Below are 17,604 nucleotides of genomic sequence, written 5' to 3'. Positions count from 1 at the left end.
TTTTGTCATCCTGTCTAAGCCAGGCCACACAACACCTGCTTCCCCCTGCCCCCTCTCCTCAGCAGCCACTAAAATGGGGGAGAGGATATAGTGATACCACCTGACATCACTATGGACACTGATTACTTGGTGTAAAATTTCTTCAACCACTTTGGAGTCATTACCAAGATGGCTTTTAAGTCACCAGAAGTGTCCTCTACAAATCCTACATATAAGATGGCCCACGCTTAATCTGTGTCAGTTATAATGTGATCAGTGAGGTGCATGCTGAATGGCATATTAGTTTGGTTTATGGTGTTTACAATCCCAACTCAGCTGTCATTGGCAGAAATCTGATACTGTTTGAAATGGACTTTGATTGAAATATTTACTCAAAACAGCTTGCATTGACTCCTGGAGCGTTCTGTAACAGGTCTCGTTTTGCCAAATAAATAGGGGTGAGCCACAGAAGCTTTGTGTGTGACTCGCCTTCACTATATACTTGAAGCTGCTCTTAACTTTTGTTACTGTTCTGACAATATAGCTTCATAATGCCACATGGGACAAAATCAGCTAATTGCTAACAATGATTCAAAGTGCTAAAAGAACAGTACACAGGAAAATGTCTTCTTTTAGGAAATGTCAAGACGGCCTACTTCATTTGGTATTTATAAGTGTGACACTTTCTCTGTGCTGAATCACTAATGTAAATCTGTTATTTTAAGTTTGAGAATGTTTTTCAGAGACATATGTTTACAAAATTTTCTAACCTCTCAGAAATACAGTGCAACATAAATGTTGACAATTTCCATAATGAGAAACAAAATTTCAGCTAGTAGCAAATTATTAGCCCAGCTCTGTAGCTGCGTGGTCAGCACATCTGGCTGTTGTGCTGATGACCCAGGTTCTATTCCCAGTACTGACAGTGATTTTCCCTTGGTGGGAGGACTTGAATGGAGTCCACTCAGCCTCATGATCCCAACTGAGGAGCTACTTGAATGAGAAACAACATCTACAAGGTCGGGAGAGCCAACAATGATTGAGACATAGAGTGCTAAGCCCATGCCCATCCACAACGAATCAGAATGATTTTATTTAATTTTTAGAAAGTAGTACATTGTTAACACTACGACAGTTTTCACAGACAATGCACTCCAGGAGTCTTCTAAAGTATCCTCACCAAAAAAACATTCTTCAAAGTTTTGTCATACGATGACAGCATTTTAATTGTGATATGAACAGCAAGGATGTCATCGTCATCGTCACCATCACCGTCACCATCACCAACACATCCACATCCACATCCACATCCACCATTGGACAAAGGCTTCCTTCAGACTTTTCCACCTGTTAATTACACAAGTAAAATAATGGAGCAAATTTGCACTTACTTTTGTTTGTTGGATTCGTGCGTGAGATCCCAGCCCCACACAACAAAGTGATTACTCAGGCACTGCAGAACTGATTCATATCCTAGAAGCTGTGTGCAGAACACATTTGTCAAGACACTTGCATCGTGATGGAGATAAATAGCCAACAGCCGCCGCTGAAAAGAGAATAATATTTTATTTTAGTTTGAAACTATGTAAATTTAACGTTAAATATGTACTATCATTATGAATGAAGTTTCAAAAGATTAAAACTGTGTTGAGACAGATCTATAATTATGACTTGTTCTATAATTATGACTTGTGTCTTCTGCAGGCAATTCTCCCGAAGTATCTCTGACTCTTTCAAACTCCACATGACACTTTCACCTTAATGAATGACAACTAATGGGAGATGATGTGATGGACAATGGCCTTTCATGTATGGTAAGTACATCACCCCAATGATTAGTTTCACTGTTCTGTTTTTATCAAATATGTCCATCTGCATTGCTTTTACATCGGACTTTTCCCTTAACATGTCCTTTTATGATTTAACTAGTGTACAAGTACACAGAAGATGACAAACAAATACTTTTATGACTACAAACTTAACATCAACATACTGTAACTTGGCACTTCAGAATTCTGTGACTGACTTGTTACTGGTCAGCGCTAACTACTCTTAGTACACAATACTATTCATGGTAACACAGTAATTAGTATTTTGTAAATAATTTAAGAGTAAAGGTAACAACTCAAAGGCGGGTGTAAGTGTGTGTGTGTGTGTGTGTGTGTGTGTGTGTGTGTGTGTGTGTGTTTTTTTTTTTTTTTTTGTTTTTTTTTGTGGTTTTAGGGCGCACAACTTCAATGGTCATTAGCGCCCTGACTACTCTAAGAATGCACCGCGAGGCACAAGTTGACAACAACAACTAAAAGGGAAAACACAATAAAACACAGACTGACAGTCATAGGATTAAAAAACATCATCAAATGTTCTTAGCGAGGTTTGTCAAATTGATAAAACAAAGAACACGAGCAGCTGCTCGTGGGTCATCCGCTAAAATGGCATCGAAAGTATTAGGCAGGTTAAGATTGAGGCGCAGTGTGTTAAGATCTGGACAGGACATTAAAATGTGTCTAACCGTCAGCAAGTGCCCACATGGGCAGAACAGCGCCGGCGCAGCCGTCAGCAGATGGCGATGGCTGAACCGGCAGTGTCCAATTCTTAACCTTGCTAAAACGACCTCCTCCCGCCGAGAAGGGCGTGAGGAGGACGTCCAAGCCACGGGAAGAGGTTTTAAGGCCTGAAGCTTGTTGTCGGTAAGTGCAGCCCAATCGGCATGCCACAGCGACACAACACGCCGACAAATGACCCTGCTAAAATCGGACGAAGGGACACAACAAGAAGCTGTCCGAGGCTGGAGGACCGCAGCCTTGGCCGCGGCATCTGCAGCTTCGTTCCCAGGGATACCGACATGGCCAGGAACCCACATAAAGCTAACCGGCGTACCGACGTCCACCAGCTGCTGAAGAGAGCGTTGGATCCGGTGTACGAAAGGGTGAACCGGGTACGGATCACTGAGGCTCTGGATGGCGCTCAGGGAATCTGAGCAGATGACATATGCAGAATGTCGGTGGCGGCAGATGTAAAGAACAGCCTGGTAGAGGGCAAAGAGCTCAGCTGTGAAGACCGAACAATGGCCATGGAGCCGGTATTGGAAACTTTGTGCCCCGCCAATAAAGGAACACCCGACCCCGTCATTGGTCTTAGAGCCATCTGTATAAATGAAAGTCATGTTGATGAACTTCGAACGAAGTTCCAAAAAACGGGAGTGGTAGACCGAACCTGGGGTGACCTCTTTTGGGAGCGTGCTGAGGTCAAGGTGAACGCGGACCTGAGCCTGGAGCCAAGGTGGCGTGCGGCTCTCGCCCACTCGAAAGGTTGCAGGGAGTGAAAAATGAAGGTGTTGAAGGAGGCGACGAAAGCGAACTCCAGGGGGTAGCAAGGCAGAGACATACAACCCGTATTGAAGGTCAAGAGAGTCGTCAAAAAAGGAACGATAAGACGGATGGTCGGGCATTGACAGTAGCCGACAGGCATACCGACAAAGCAGTATATCGCGCCGGTAGGTGAGTGGCAATTCGCCAGCGTCAGCATGAAGACTCTCTACGGGACTGGTATAAAATGCTCCGATCGCAAGTCGTAAACCCCGATGTTGTATGGAGTTGAGGCGGCGTAAGATGGATGGCCGTGCAGAGGAGTATACAAAGCTCCCATAATCCAGCTTGGAGCAGACGATCGACCGATATAGACGAAGTAGGACGGTTCGATCCGCTCCCCACGACATACCACTGAGAACACGGAGGACATTTAAAGAACGGGTACAACGGACGGCCAAATATGACAAATGTGGAGACCAGCTAAGTTTCCTGTCAAAGGTAAGGCCTAAAAATTTGGTTGTCTCCACGATTGGGAGAGCAACGGGACCGAGTCGTCAGGACGGTGGGAGAAACTCTTTGTAGCGCCAGAAGTTAATACAGACCGTCTTCTCGGCAGAAAAACGGAAGCCATTGGCGACACTCCAGGAGTAAAGACGGTCAAGAGAACGCTGAAGACAGCGCTCCAGGACACGTGTACACTGCGCGCTGCAATAGATGGTAAAATCGTCCACGAAAAGGGAGCCTGATACATCAGCTGGGAGGCAATCCATTATTGGATTGATTGCGATGGCGAAGAGAGCGACGCTCAAAACTGAGCCCTGTGGCACCCCATTCTCCTGGCGAAAGGTGTCGGACAGGACAGAACCCACACGTACCCTGAACTGTCGATCCATTAAAAAGGAACGAATAAAAAGAGGGAGGCGACCGCGAAAGCCCCATGTATGCATGGTGCGGAGAATGCCCGCCCTCCAACAGGTGTCGTAAGCCTTCTCCAAATCAAAGAACACAGCCGCGGTCGGGCGCTTCCGCAAGAAGTTATTCATAATGAAGGTCGATAAGGTAACCAGATGGTCAACAGCAGAGCGGCGCCTTCGAAATCCACATTGTACATTGGTAAGTAGGCGTCGAGACTCGAGCAGCCAAACCAATCGAGAGTTAACCATTCGCTCCATCACTTTACAGACACAGCTGGTAAGCGAGATAGGTCGATAACTGGAAGGCAAGTGCTTGTCCTTCCCCGGCTTAGGAATCGGGACAACAAGAGACTCGCGCCAGCATGCGGGAACATGTCCCTCAATCCAGATGCGATTGTATGTACGAAGAAGAAAACCTTTACCCGCAGGAGAAAGGTTCTTCAGCATCTGAATATGAATAGAATCAGGCCCTGGAGCGGAGGACCGTGATCGGCCAAGTGCGGTTTCGAGTTCCCGCATGGTGAATGGGGCATTATAACTTTCACAATTCGAGGAGCGGAAGTCAGGTGGCCTAGCCTCCTCTGCCTGTTTGCGGGGGAGGAAGGCAGGGTGGTAATGAGCGGAGCTCGAAACCTCTGCGAAAAAGCGGCCGAAGGCATTGGAGACAGCCTCAGGGGCCACAAGGACTTCATTCGCGACCTTCAAGCCAGAAACTGGGGAGTGGACCTTAGTGCCAGATAGCCGGCGCAGGCTGCCCCAGACAACAGAAGAAGGAGTAAAACTGTTGAAGGTGCTTGTGAAAGCAGCCCAGCTGGCTTTCTTGCTTTCTTTAATAATACGACGACACTGAGCACGTAACCGTTTATAATTAATACAATTCGCCACTGTAGGGTGGCGTTTAAATGTGCGTAAAGCACGTCGACGAGCACGTAAAGCGTCTCTACATGCTGCGGTCCACCAGGGGACCGGTACGCGACGTGGAGACGAAGTAGGGTGAGGGATGGAATATTCAGCAGCGGCGAGAATGACTTCCGTGAGGTGTGCGACCTGACGATCGCAGCTTGTGAAGGTTTGATCCTGAAAGGTCGCCCTGGAAGAGAAGAGCCCCCAGTCTGCCTTGGAGATGGTCCAACTAGAGGAGCACGGAGAGGGGGTATGCTGCAGGAGATGGATAACACACGGGAAGTGGTCGCTCGAATATGTATCAGCAAGTGCATACCACTCAAACCGGCGTGCAAGTTGGGGAGTACATATAGAGAGGTCTAAATGGGAATAGGTATGAGATGTGTCCGAAAGAAAAGTAGGGGCGCCAGTATTGAGGCAGACAAGATTGAGCTGGTTGAAGAGGTCTGCTAACAAGGAGCCCCTCGGGCAGGATGCTGGAGAGCCCCAAAGGGGATGGTGGGCATTGAAGTCTCCAGTTAACAAAAATGGTGCAGGTAGCTGAGCAATAAGTTGCATCATGTCTGCCCTGGTAACGGCAGATGACGATGGAGTGTAAACGGTACAAAAGGAAAACGTAAAAGTGGGGAGAGTAATGCGGATGGCAACTGCCTGCAGGCCGGTGTGCAACGTGATGGGATCGTAGTAAATATCATCCCGGACCAGCAACATAACCCCTCCATGAGCTGGGATACCTACCACAGGGGGTAGGTCAAAACGCACAGAGGTGTAGTGTGCCAAGGCAATTTGATCGCATGGGCGTAGCTTCGTTTCCTGGAGGGCTACGACGAGCGGACGGTGCAAGCGGAGCAGCAACTTCAAGTCCTCTCGGTTGGAGCGAATGCTGCGAATATTCCAGTTAATAAGTGCCATCGTAAGAAAAGGAAGATGAGAGAAGGGGTCACCTCGAAGGCCGCTTAGGGCCTGGCTTCGAGCGAGCACCGCCGCCGCTATCAGTAGGCAGACAGTCATCGTCCATGGGGTCTATAGGGTCATCGGCCATCTCGGGAGGATGGCCGGGAGGGGGAGCTTCCTCCGCCGGTGAACGGCCAGGTGTTCGGCTACCAGCGGTGCGGCCAGGCGAAACGGATGACGGCCTGGGGCGGCAACCGCTGGGTGGCGCAGGAGAAGAAAGGCGCCGTGGCGGAGAAGGAGAACTGTGCTTCCTATGCGCCTTTTTAGAAGGACGTTTGGTGGAAGTACCGGTCGAAGGCTGGGAGGTCGAGGGACGGAGGAAGTCTGCACGGGATGGTTCCATCTTGAAGGCCCGTGCATCTGACTTCGGGGTCTTCGACTTAGCAGAAGCTGAGGAAGTGGCTGGTGTCTGTAGGGTGATGGGAGGAAGAGGAGACGTCGACCGCGCGATCTTAGCACTGGCCGAACGGACGACCGTGGTGCTGAAGGTCAGATCGCATGTCTGGGTTGCTACCTCCCGGGTAGTCCGAGGAGAGGCGAGGACAGTGCTGTATTTCCCCGCTGGGAGCAGCATGGGCTTCCTACTAGCCAATAGCTTGCGAGCAGCCGAGGTGGACACTTTCTCTTTGACCCGTATTTCCTGGATACAGCGCTCTTCCTTATAGACAGGACAGTCGCGGGAGGATGCGGCATGGTCACCCTGACAGTTCACACAACGAGGAGACGGAGGTGGACAGTCACCCTCATGGGCATCCCTGCCACAAGTGACACATTTAGCCGCATTGGAGCAAGACTGTCGAGTGTGATTGAAACGCTGACACTGGTAGCAGCGCGTAGGTGTCGGGACATAGGGGCGAACAGAAATAACCTCGTAGCCCGCCTTGATGCGCGATGGCAGCTTAACACTATCGAAGGTCAAGAAAAGTGTCCGGGTCGGTACAAGGTCATTGTTGACCTTTTTCATGACCCTATGGACAGCCGTCACGCCCTGCTCAGCGAGGAAAGATTGAAGCTCCTCGTCAGTCAATCCGTCGAGGGAGCTACTATAGACTACACACCGAGACGAATTCAAAGTTCGGTGGGCCTCCACCCGGACAGGGAACGTGTACAAGAGTGTGGCCCGAAGCAGTTTTTGTGCCTGAAAGGCACTCTCAGTTTCGAGTAATAAGGTACCGTTACGCAACCTGGTACAAGATTTGACAGATCCGGCTATGGCGTCTACGCCCTTCTGAATAACGAAAGGGTTGACAGAGGAAAAATCCTTTCCGTCCTCAGATCGAGAAACTACGAGGAACTGTGGGGCAGGCGGTAGTACTTTTGTCACTGTTGGCTGGTCACGTTTCCGTTTTTGGGTCGAAGTCGAAAGCGATGGAGTAGAATCCATTGCGGAGGAATCCCCCATGATTGCCAGCGTCTCCGATGGCGCGCTCCTTCCTTGTGGGGACCCTCTCAGAGGGCACTCCCGCCTTAGGTGAATGTTTACACCTCAGGTCACACCTCCCGAGAAACAGACGGAGGGACCAATCGGCATGGTCAGAAGGTATCAGCTCAGGCAATCACCCCTCCCCGGGCCTGGCCTTTACCAGGGGGTACGAACGTGCCTTACATGTCTACCCAGGGCGGGGACTTACGCGTTACCCCGTCACCGGCTACGCGTGCGAACGCGTGGGTCGGCCTTCAGACACGCACAGGAAGGAAGGAAGAAGAGGAAAAAGAAGAGAGAGAGGGAGAAAGAGGACAGACTGTCTCAAACGCCGAGGCGGAGACCAGAGAAGGCAAGGAGAAGAAGGCAATGAGAAAGCAAGGAGAAGAAGGCAATGAGAAGGCAAGGAGAAAAAGGCAATGAGAAGGCAAGGAGAAAAAGGCAATGAGAAGGCACGGAGAAAAAGGCAATGAGAAGGCAAGGAGAAAAAGGCAATGAGAAGGCAAGGAGAAAAAGGCAATGAGAAGGCAAGGAGAAAAAGGCAATGAGAAGGCAAGGAGAAGTCATAGGAAAGAGTAAGGAAGACAGTGAGGTGGAGAAGAGCAAAGAAAGGAACCAACAAAAGGAAGGAAGAAACGAGAAGGGAAAAACCAAAAAGACCACGATTAGAGGTCGTGAAACCGTCCGTCTCCGGACGCAGGCGCTAACTACCCCCGTGAGGGGGATGGACTCCTTTTAGTCGCCTCTTACGACAGGCAGGAATACCTCGGGCCTATTCTAATCCCCGGACCCGCAGGGTGTGTGTGTGTGTGTGTGTGTGTGTGTGTGTGTGTGTGTGTGTGTCTTTGAGAGAGAGAGAGAGGAGGGGAGGGGCACATTGGAAGAAGAATTCGTCTGAAAGGCAGAGAAGTTTTCAGCCTTTTTTTATGTGCCTGTCAATGACTCAACAGCTTTAATGTTTGGTGAGGTTTTACATTTACTCCTAAATTATTTAATTCTGCCAGAACTTTCTGTAGTATATTTATAGTATTATTTTGTATTTTTAGGAAACTAGGTCAGTTTCAATTATACAAAATAATTTAAGTGATCATTAACTCTACTTGCATATAAATATTTAAATATAGTGATGAGTCAGACAACTGCTTTTCAACAATAAACTGACCAGTCAATTGTTTTTTCCTTTAGTTGTTTTTTTCAGTCAAACAAAAACTGAATGAAACTAGTCTCTGTGGTCACGTCAGCTATATGGATGTTATCACTCACTCGCCAGTTTTAAGTGGTTTTTTATTTACATATTTATTGTTCCGTGGGACCAAATTAAGGAGAAGTCTCCATGGTCATGGAACGAGTCAATACATGAAATTATAACATGATAGTAGAAACAGATAAAATGAAATATAAGAAACATATTCAGGCGACAAGTTGTAAGTTTAAATAAAGAAAATCAACAATGTAACACTGGAATTTGCTTAATTTTTTAGCTCTTCCAGGAGCTCCTCGGCAGAATAGAAGGAGTGAGCCATGAGGAAACTCTTCAGTTTAGACTTAAAAGGGTTTGGGCTACTGCTAAGATTTTTGAGTTCTTGTGGTAGCTTATTGAAAATGGATGCAGCAGAATACTGCACTCCTTTCTGCACAAGAGTCAAGGAAGTGCATTCCACATGCAGATTTGATTTCTGCCTAGTATTAACTGAGTGAAAGCTGCTAACTCTTGGGAATAAGCTAATATTGCTAACAACAAACGACATTGAAGAAAATATATACTGTGAGGGCAATGTCAGAATTCCCAGACTATTGAACAGGGGTCGACAAGAGGTCCTCGAACTTACACCACATATAGCTTGAACAGCCCATATTCGAGCCAAAAATACCCTTTTTGAATCAGAAGAATTACCCCAAAAGATAATACCACACGACATAAGCGTATGAAAATATGCGAAGTAGACTACTTTTCATGTTGAACTGTCACTTATTTCAGATACTGTTCTAATGGTAAATAAAGCAACATTCAGTTTCTGAATAAGATCCTGAACATGGGCTTTCCACGACAGCTTACTATCTATTCAAATGCCTAGGAACTTGAACTGTTCCGTCTCGCTTATAATATACCCATTCTGTCTGATCAAAATATTGGTTCTTGTTGAATTATGAGTTAGAAACTGTAAAAACTGAGTCTTACTGTGATTTAGCATCAAATTATTTTCCACAAGCCACGAACTTATTTCATGAACTACATTACTTGATACTGTTTCAACATTACACACAAGATCCCTCACTACCAAGCTGGTGTCATCAGCAAACAGAAATATTTTTGAATCACCTGTAATACTAAAAGGCATATCATTTATACAGGGTGTTACAAAAAGGTACGGCCAAACTTTCAGGAAACATTCCTCACACACAAAGAAAGAAAATATGTTATGTGGACATGTGTTCGGAAATGCTTACTTTACATGTTAGAGCTCATTTTATTACTGCTCTTCAATCATGGAATGGAAACATACAGCAACAGAACGTACCAGCGTGACTTCAAACACTTTGTTACAGGAAATGTTCAAAATGTCCTCCGTTACCGAGGATACATGCATCCACCCTCCATCGCATGGAATCCCTGATGCAGCCCTGGAGAATGGCATATTTTATCACAGCCATAAACATTACGAGCATGAAGAGTCTCTACATTTGGTACCGGGGTTGCGTAGACAAGAGCTTTCAAATGCCCCCATAAATGAAAGTCAAGATGGTTGAGGTCAGGAGAGCGTGGAGGCCAAGGAATTGGTCTGCCTCTACCAATCCATCGGTCACCAAATCTGTTGCTGAGAAGCGTACAAACACTTCGACTGAAATGTGCAGGAGCTCCATCGTGCATGAACCACATGTTGTATCATACTTGTAAAGGCACATGTTCTAGCAGCACAGGTAGAGTATCCTGTATGAAATCATGATAACGTGCTGCATTGAGCGTAGGTGGAAGAACATGGGGCCCAATCAAGGCATCACCACAATGCCTGCCCAAACGTTCACAGAAAATCTGTGTTGATGACGTGATTCCACAATTGCGTGCAGATTCTCGTCAGCCCACACATGTTGATTGTGAAAATTTGCAATTTGATCACGTTGGGATGAATCCTCATCCGTAAAGAGAACATTTGCACTGAAATGAGAATTGACACATTGTTGGATGAACCATTCGCAAAAGTGTACCCGTGGAGGCCAATCAGCTGCTGATAGTGCCGGCACACGCTGTACATGGTACAGAAACAACTGGTTCTCCCGTAGCACTCTCCATACAGTGATGTGGTCAACGTTACCTTGCAAACACCGATGGCATAGAAATAGGTCTAAGATTGTCAACATTATCCCTGTCTCCCTTTTTATAAAGTAGCTTCACTAACAAGTACTTTAATCGGTCAGGAACTGACCACTCCTAAACGAAAAGTTACAGTTATGGCTAAGTACTGGGCTAACATACATAGAACAATACTTCAGTATTCTGCTAGATACCCCATTATATCCATGAGAGTTCTTGGTCTTTAGTGATTTAATTATTAACTCAATCTCCCTCTTGTCAGTATCATGGAGGAGCATTCCAGGTAACAGTCTCAAAACACTTTTTTCTAAGAGCGCTATATGATTCCCTGTTGGGACTAGGTTTCTATTTAGTTCACCTGCTATATTCAGAAAGTGATTATTAAATACTGTACATATATGCGACTTATCAGTAACACGGACATTCCCACTACGCACTGATTCTATATCCTCGACCTGTCTCTGCAGACCAGCCACTTCCTTTACGACTGACCATATGGTTTTCATTTTATCCTGAGATATTATTCTATCTGCATACCACATACTTTTTGCCTTCCTAATAACATTTTTAGGCACCTTACAATACTGTTTGTAATGGGTTGCTGCCTTTAGATTTTGACTGTTTCTAATGTTTTGATATAATTGCCACTTTGTTCTACAAGATATTCTTATCCCTCTAGTCAGCCACCCAGGCTGCCTGTTTGTGCTAGTACCCTGTTTTGAATGTTCTAACGGAAAGCAACTTTCAAAGAGCACGAGAAAATTCTGAGAAAAGCATTATATTTATCGTCTACTGTATCAGCACTATAAACATCTTGCCACTCTTGTTCCTTGATAAGGTTTACAAAGGTCTCTACAGCAACTGGATCAGCTTTCCTAAACAATTGATAACTATATTTAACATGTGTCACAGCACAAAAATCTTTTACAGTTAAAATTTGTGCATCTGAAAGGCCATTCACCTTTTTGCTAACAGAATGCCCTTCTAGTAATGAGGAATGAACAAAATTGTTGTCTATGGTTGTTCTACTGTTCCCTTGCACTCTCGTTGGAAAGAATACGGTTTGCATAAGATTATATGAATTAAGGAGGTCTACCAGCATCCTTTTCCTTGCACAATCACTTATACAATTAATATTGAAGTCACCACATATAACTAACTTTTTGTATTTCCTATAAAGTGAACCAAGAACCTTCTCTAGCTTTAGCAAAAATGTTGAGAAATCGGAGTCTGGGGATCTATAAACAACAACAGTTAGAAGTTTAGCTCCACTAAATTTAACCACGCCTGCACAACATTCAAACAACTTTTCAGTGCAGTACTTTGAAACATCAATTGACTCAAATGGGATGCCATTTTTCACATACATAGCTACTCCCCCACACTGCAAAGAGCTCCTACAAAAGCTGCCAGCCAACCTGTATCCTGGTAAAGGAAGCCTCTGAATTATCTCCTTATTTAAGAAGTGTTCAGATATACCAATAATTTCAGAGTCAACACCTATAAGCAGTTCACTAACTTTATCTCTAATACCTTGTATATTTTGATGAAATATACTAATTCCCTCATTACTTGGATACCTAAGCTTTGTCAAAAGCAGTTCCTTTGTTAGAGAGACTTCCCTTAAGCAGGAATACCTATCAGCTGACTTCAATCTAAAAAAGGTGCAGCTCTAACACCCACTACTGCAGGAATTTTCCCGTGAGTGATCCCACCACCCCCACCCATACTGTCACCTATAAGCTTTGCCAACCTCCCCTTCCCATACCTGTTGAGGTGCAGGCCATGTCTAGTGAAGCCCGTCCTGCTAATAGACTCACTCAATGTGAGACAATCAACTGAAAGTAGTCTCTGTCGACTGTGGCCACTATACATATGTTTTCACACACTTTCCTGGTTTGAGTGGTTTCATTCAATGTGAGACACATGACTGACACAATTAACTGTTAGTGACACCAGTTATATGAATGTTTTCACTCAGTGTCTGGGTTTGAGTAATTTCACTCCCATACTTTTTCACCCTTTTCCATTGGGGTGGGGGGGGGGGGGGGAGGGGGGGTGGTGGTGACGGTCATTATATTATGGCAGGTGCACTGCGCCCACTGCTGTAACCTCCTCCTCCTCCTGCTGCTGCTGCTGCTGCCGCTGCCGCCAGCACCAGGGATGCAGTGCGAAGAGGTAGCGCAGTGGCCAGCATGAGAGCAGTACTGTCAGGACCTGCGTTAGTGCCTACTGGTCATGTCCTCCTCTTGCTGTCTGCTGCCCTGACATGGAGCCTGCAGGAGTCTTGGAGGCTATATTTTTTGTAATACATAGACATCATCACATCTTTTCAGCAAAACGGAATGGAAACAGTCACAAAAATCTGTCACGTATTCTTTCTCCTTCACATACCCCTACAAGAACTTTTACGCTTTCTCAACTTTTTACTCCCAACGAAGCTTTATTTTTACATGGCGTTAACTGCACCTGGAACAATTTAACGCACAGCAGTGTATATATCAGTTTTAAATAGTGAAAAGAATAATTTGTGTAGTACATAATTAAAAGAGTATTCATATCGCACATTTTAACTTTGGCGTACCCATTGAGGTGTCTTCAAATAAACCTAGAGTGGGACTACCGTCTGGGTGTAGATGTATCCCAGATTGTATTGTACATCACTGCTTTACTTCACCTAATGAAAGCACTACAGACTAGTCTCACTCAGAACAGTAACTGGATAATTCAGTCTACTAAACCGCTAAACAGTGGATTCAGTTGAACAAACAACTGAATACATGCTTCAACCAAAAGAAAAACTACAGACTGGTTTCACCTGAAAATAAAGAATGAATAACTCAGTCGGTACGCAAAACACCATCAGATTGTGTTGACTGTTTGCATTCAGTTGCTCCCATGGACTGGTTTCACTCTAAAGAAATGAATGTATAATAATCCACCTGAGACATAAAGCTACAACCAACTAATTCATTTGTTTCCATTCGCTTACTCCCATAGACAGTTTCACTCAAAAGAATGGATAGTTCAATTGATACGAAAAGCTACAACTGAATGAGTCGATTGTTTTCATTCGATTGCTCCCAACGCTATTAATGTAGCCATATGTGTATTGTACACTGCGTGACCTGTAAGTAGTCTACAGGCAAGGCAGGATCACTTACATCCACTCTCTGTAATCCATACACACTACCAAGTTCCAGTGTGTGTACATAAAAAACACACATTCTTTATGCTGACTTACCCAAAACACGTTAATTTTCGGAACAGATAGGAGTATGTCTGGAATTATATGCAAATGTTAAGATAAAAATAGTTTTAAAATGTTATTCTCTATAATTAGTAGGACAGTCCTTTATGTAACTGAAGTGCTATTTCTAGTACTAATTTGAGTATTTGAAGATTTTGGAAACACTATATCCACGAAAAACATTGACTATGTCAGGAACTTTCTGTGTTGCTGCAGAAAACTTATCAGTGTACAGCATACACTACAAAAGTCTGCCATACAACACAAAGAAATTGTATAACAATTATTGGTGTTGAGAACTGGGTCTGAAGATCCACCAATGCCTGACAGGTGTTTCACCACAACAACAACAACAACCACTATTGAAACTGGTCTAAACATGATTAAAATTTTACTACCCAGTGACAGTGCAGATATTGAGACAAAGTGTTGGGCTTATAATTTATGAGCAACTCTCAATGTATGAGAGGATAGAATATGCAGAGCCCAAATCTCTGAACAATGACAAGCAGTTCCAAAGTGTTCAAACATTCACATTCATTTTGCTGCAGCTTGTAAAATCTAGTGGTGAGATTCGTAACAAACCTTGTAACTTGGTTCCACATAAAAACAATTGGAGAAAAAATGGTTTGTGGGCTCTCCAGTGATGGAAAAAAAATGTTCCAAGAGTACACAACATGATCATACACTGGGACCAGCGGTCTTATGACACTACGAAAGAAAGCCATTATGACAAGAAAAAAGAAAAATAACTATTTTCCTAAATATCAGTAATCAAAAAACAAACAAAACCAGTGCTGCAGTGTGGAGTAAAATGCTCACATCTTTTGCAGGTTTCATACAAGCCTCTTTAATTGCATCTTCCAAAGATCCTGGGAAAAAATCTGGATGTGACGAACCATAACGACTTGTAAACTGGTCACAAAAGTGAATGCAGGCAGCAGTTTCATCCTCTACGTTATCTGGAACTGAAGAAAAAAGAATAATCTGGCTGTGAAAGTAATGAAACAGGTAAAGATTACAAATACTTAATAAATATTGGTGACATACTTAAGGGCTGCATTCTTTTAGTTTCAACATCAACGAAGATATCGTCTTCAACAGCAAATGTTTCTGATGCATCTTCAAACTCTTCTGCTGAGCTATTGTCACTCTCCACCAGATCAACAACAATCTGAAAATATCATCATAGCCAGCTGATATACTTAAATAAAGATTAAATAGAAAAAAACTTACATTACACAAAATTAAAGCTGTACAAACATCTTAATAAAAACCACGTTATGTATGACGTAGTCATAGGATACTATTTTTCTGTGTTTTGTGGGTACACTATTTTGAAATCTTACCATAACCTGACTGGATATCTATTTGTGTCATAGATAACTGTATCATCTGCAAAAAGTCTATGTGCTCACTAACATACAACAACAAGGATCCCAAAACACTTTTTTGGGGCACATCCAAGGTTTCTTCTACTTCTGTCAATGACTCTCCATTCCTACCAAAAAACCATCAGTTCAGTCAAAATTTTATTTAATATCAGTGCAACAGTATAACTGTTAATAATCAGTGTGGTAGCAAATCAAATGCTTTTCGTAAGTCAAATACTGTAGCAACATGACTGCTTCAATCCATTGCTTTGAAGATGTTATGCGATAAAAACGCAATTAGGTTTACCATGACTGATGTTTTTCGAATAAATGCTGCTTGCCATGGAGATCATTCTGTCTGAGAGACCTCACTATGTTTTAGCTAATAATACATTCTAGGATTCTACAACATATGGATGTCAATGTGATTGAATAGTAGTTTTGAGGCTCGTTTATGCTACTCTTTTTGTAGACAGGTGTCAGATACAATACACTTGTGCCAACGCTTTTTCCAATCCTCGAAGCACTTCTCATAAGCACTTTTTGGTACAGTCTTGAGTACTTCCAGTTTTTATTTCCTCAATCATTGAAAATCTTCGTCCTTTTATAGGTCTCTTCAGTTTTGGAAACAGGAAAATGTAGCAGAAGGCCAAATCTAGTGAACATGGTGGCTGAGGCATGATTGTCGTGTTGTTTTTGGCCAAAAAATCCCTCACAAGCAACGATGAATGAGCAGGTGCACTCTCGTGATGCAAAAGCCATGAATTGTTTTTCCACAATTCCAGATGCTTTTTGCATATTGCTTCTCGCAAACGACACATAACGAAAGGTAATACTCCTTACTGACTGTACAACCTTGAGGCAAAAATTCATGATGCACTACGCCATTGTAATTGGGAAAAAGAAAACAGTGAGCAAAACTTTGACATTTGATCGAACTTGGCACGCTTTTTTTGGTCTTGGCTCTCCGGGATGCTTCCATTGGGATGATTGGGCTTTGGTTTCGATGTCATGTCCCTCCCATCACAAACTGTTCTACTATGTATCTATCTATCCAGTACATTGTGCGCTATTTTTCTGAACTATTGCCACAGTTCTTCAACATGCTTCTACCCACATGTAAATATTTCGAGTTCCCTTTGAAGAAACAACATGATTGCTTCTTTATCTACCTTACTGAACTTTAAATTTCCCTAATTGTTTTCTCTGTCTTTTATACTTTAGTAATCATTGTTGATACACTGATATCCATTTCAGCATAAAAGTAAGCTACTTATGACTTATTCTATCAGTAATGCTCTATTCTTCACACTTAACTTCAGTGTCTCTCTGCTAGTTACACAAGCTACCCTTTAGCATTCTCCTGTAGCACCACTCCGCAAACACTTCTATTATCTACTTGTCTTTACTGTTTCTTGTTGACATTTTGCTTCTTTTTAGAAAAGTTCCTCTCATTATCTAATTTAACTGCCTAACCAAGACAATATCCATTCCATAGAAACGATCTTTTGCCAACTCTTTTGGCACCACAATAGAGTTACAAAGTAATTGAAAAAAGTTTTTATTTCTTAATCCTGAAGTTTAATTCTATTTCCAAATTTATTTTTTGTTTTCTTTACTGTATGCACAATGTACGTATAGTATAACACCAGGGATTGGCTGCAACCATGTCTCACTCCCTTCTTAACTACTGCTTCCCTTCCACGCTCTTTTACTCTTATAGCTGCAGCCTGTTTTTGTGCAAGTAGTAGATTACCTTCACTCTCAGTATTATATCCCTGATACCTCTAAAATTCCAAAGAGAGTATTCTAATTGGCATTGTCGGAAGCTTTCTGCAAATACGCGAATGCCATAAATTTAAGTTTGCTTCTTCAGTCTAAGTAAATTCTTTTGTATTAAAGGAGACCACTCACAGAAAAGCAGAAGAATTGAGTTGTTGATAGTCACAAACAAAAGAAAGAAAAGTTGCTAGCTTTCAGAGTTATCCTTAAATGAACTGAGTAAAATAACCCCCCCCCCCCCCCTCCCACCTCTGCCTCTCCAAGTTGCAAGCTGGGACTAACAGCTGGCAAAATGTAGGAGCATAGATTGTGTGTGTGTGTGTGTGTGTGTGTGTGTGTGTGTGTGTGTGTGTGTGTGTGTGTTTTACTCTATCTCATAAAAGGATAACTCTGAAAGCCATCACA

At 43.6% G+C, this 17,604-nt stretch overlaps 1 protein-coding gene across 1 annotated transcript in view; it reads right to left on the bottom strand.

The window, feature by feature from the left end:
* LOC126174833 (FAS-associated factor 1) overlaps positions 1 to 17,604 on the bottom strand; it is a 165,614-nt gene that overhangs the window by 122,343 nt on the left and 25,667 nt on the right. The window contains exons 6-8 of the mRNA XM_049921213.1: positions 15,095 to 15,218; positions 14,867 to 15,012; positions 1,371 to 1,525 (exon numbers count right to left, since the gene is read on the bottom strand). Of these exons, the coding sequence (XP_049777170.1) occupies positions 1,371 to 1,525; positions 14,867 to 15,012; positions 15,095 to 15,218 (425 nt within the window). The remainder of the gene's footprint in view (positions 1 to 1,370; positions 1,526 to 14,866; positions 15,013 to 15,094; positions 15,219 to 17,604) is intronic.

Source organism: Schistocerca cancellata, chromosome 3 (genome assembly GCF_023864275.1).
Source record: "Schistocerca cancellata isolate TAMUIC-IGC-003103 chromosome 3, iqSchCanc2.1, whole genome shotgun sequence".
In the NCBI taxonomy this organism is placed as follows: domain Eukaryota; kingdom Metazoa; phylum Arthropoda; class Insecta; order Orthoptera; family Acrididae; genus Schistocerca; species Schistocerca cancellata.
The sequence above is the reverse complement of the archived record's forward strand: the minus strand, read 5'-3'. Positions and strand labels throughout refer to the sequence as shown.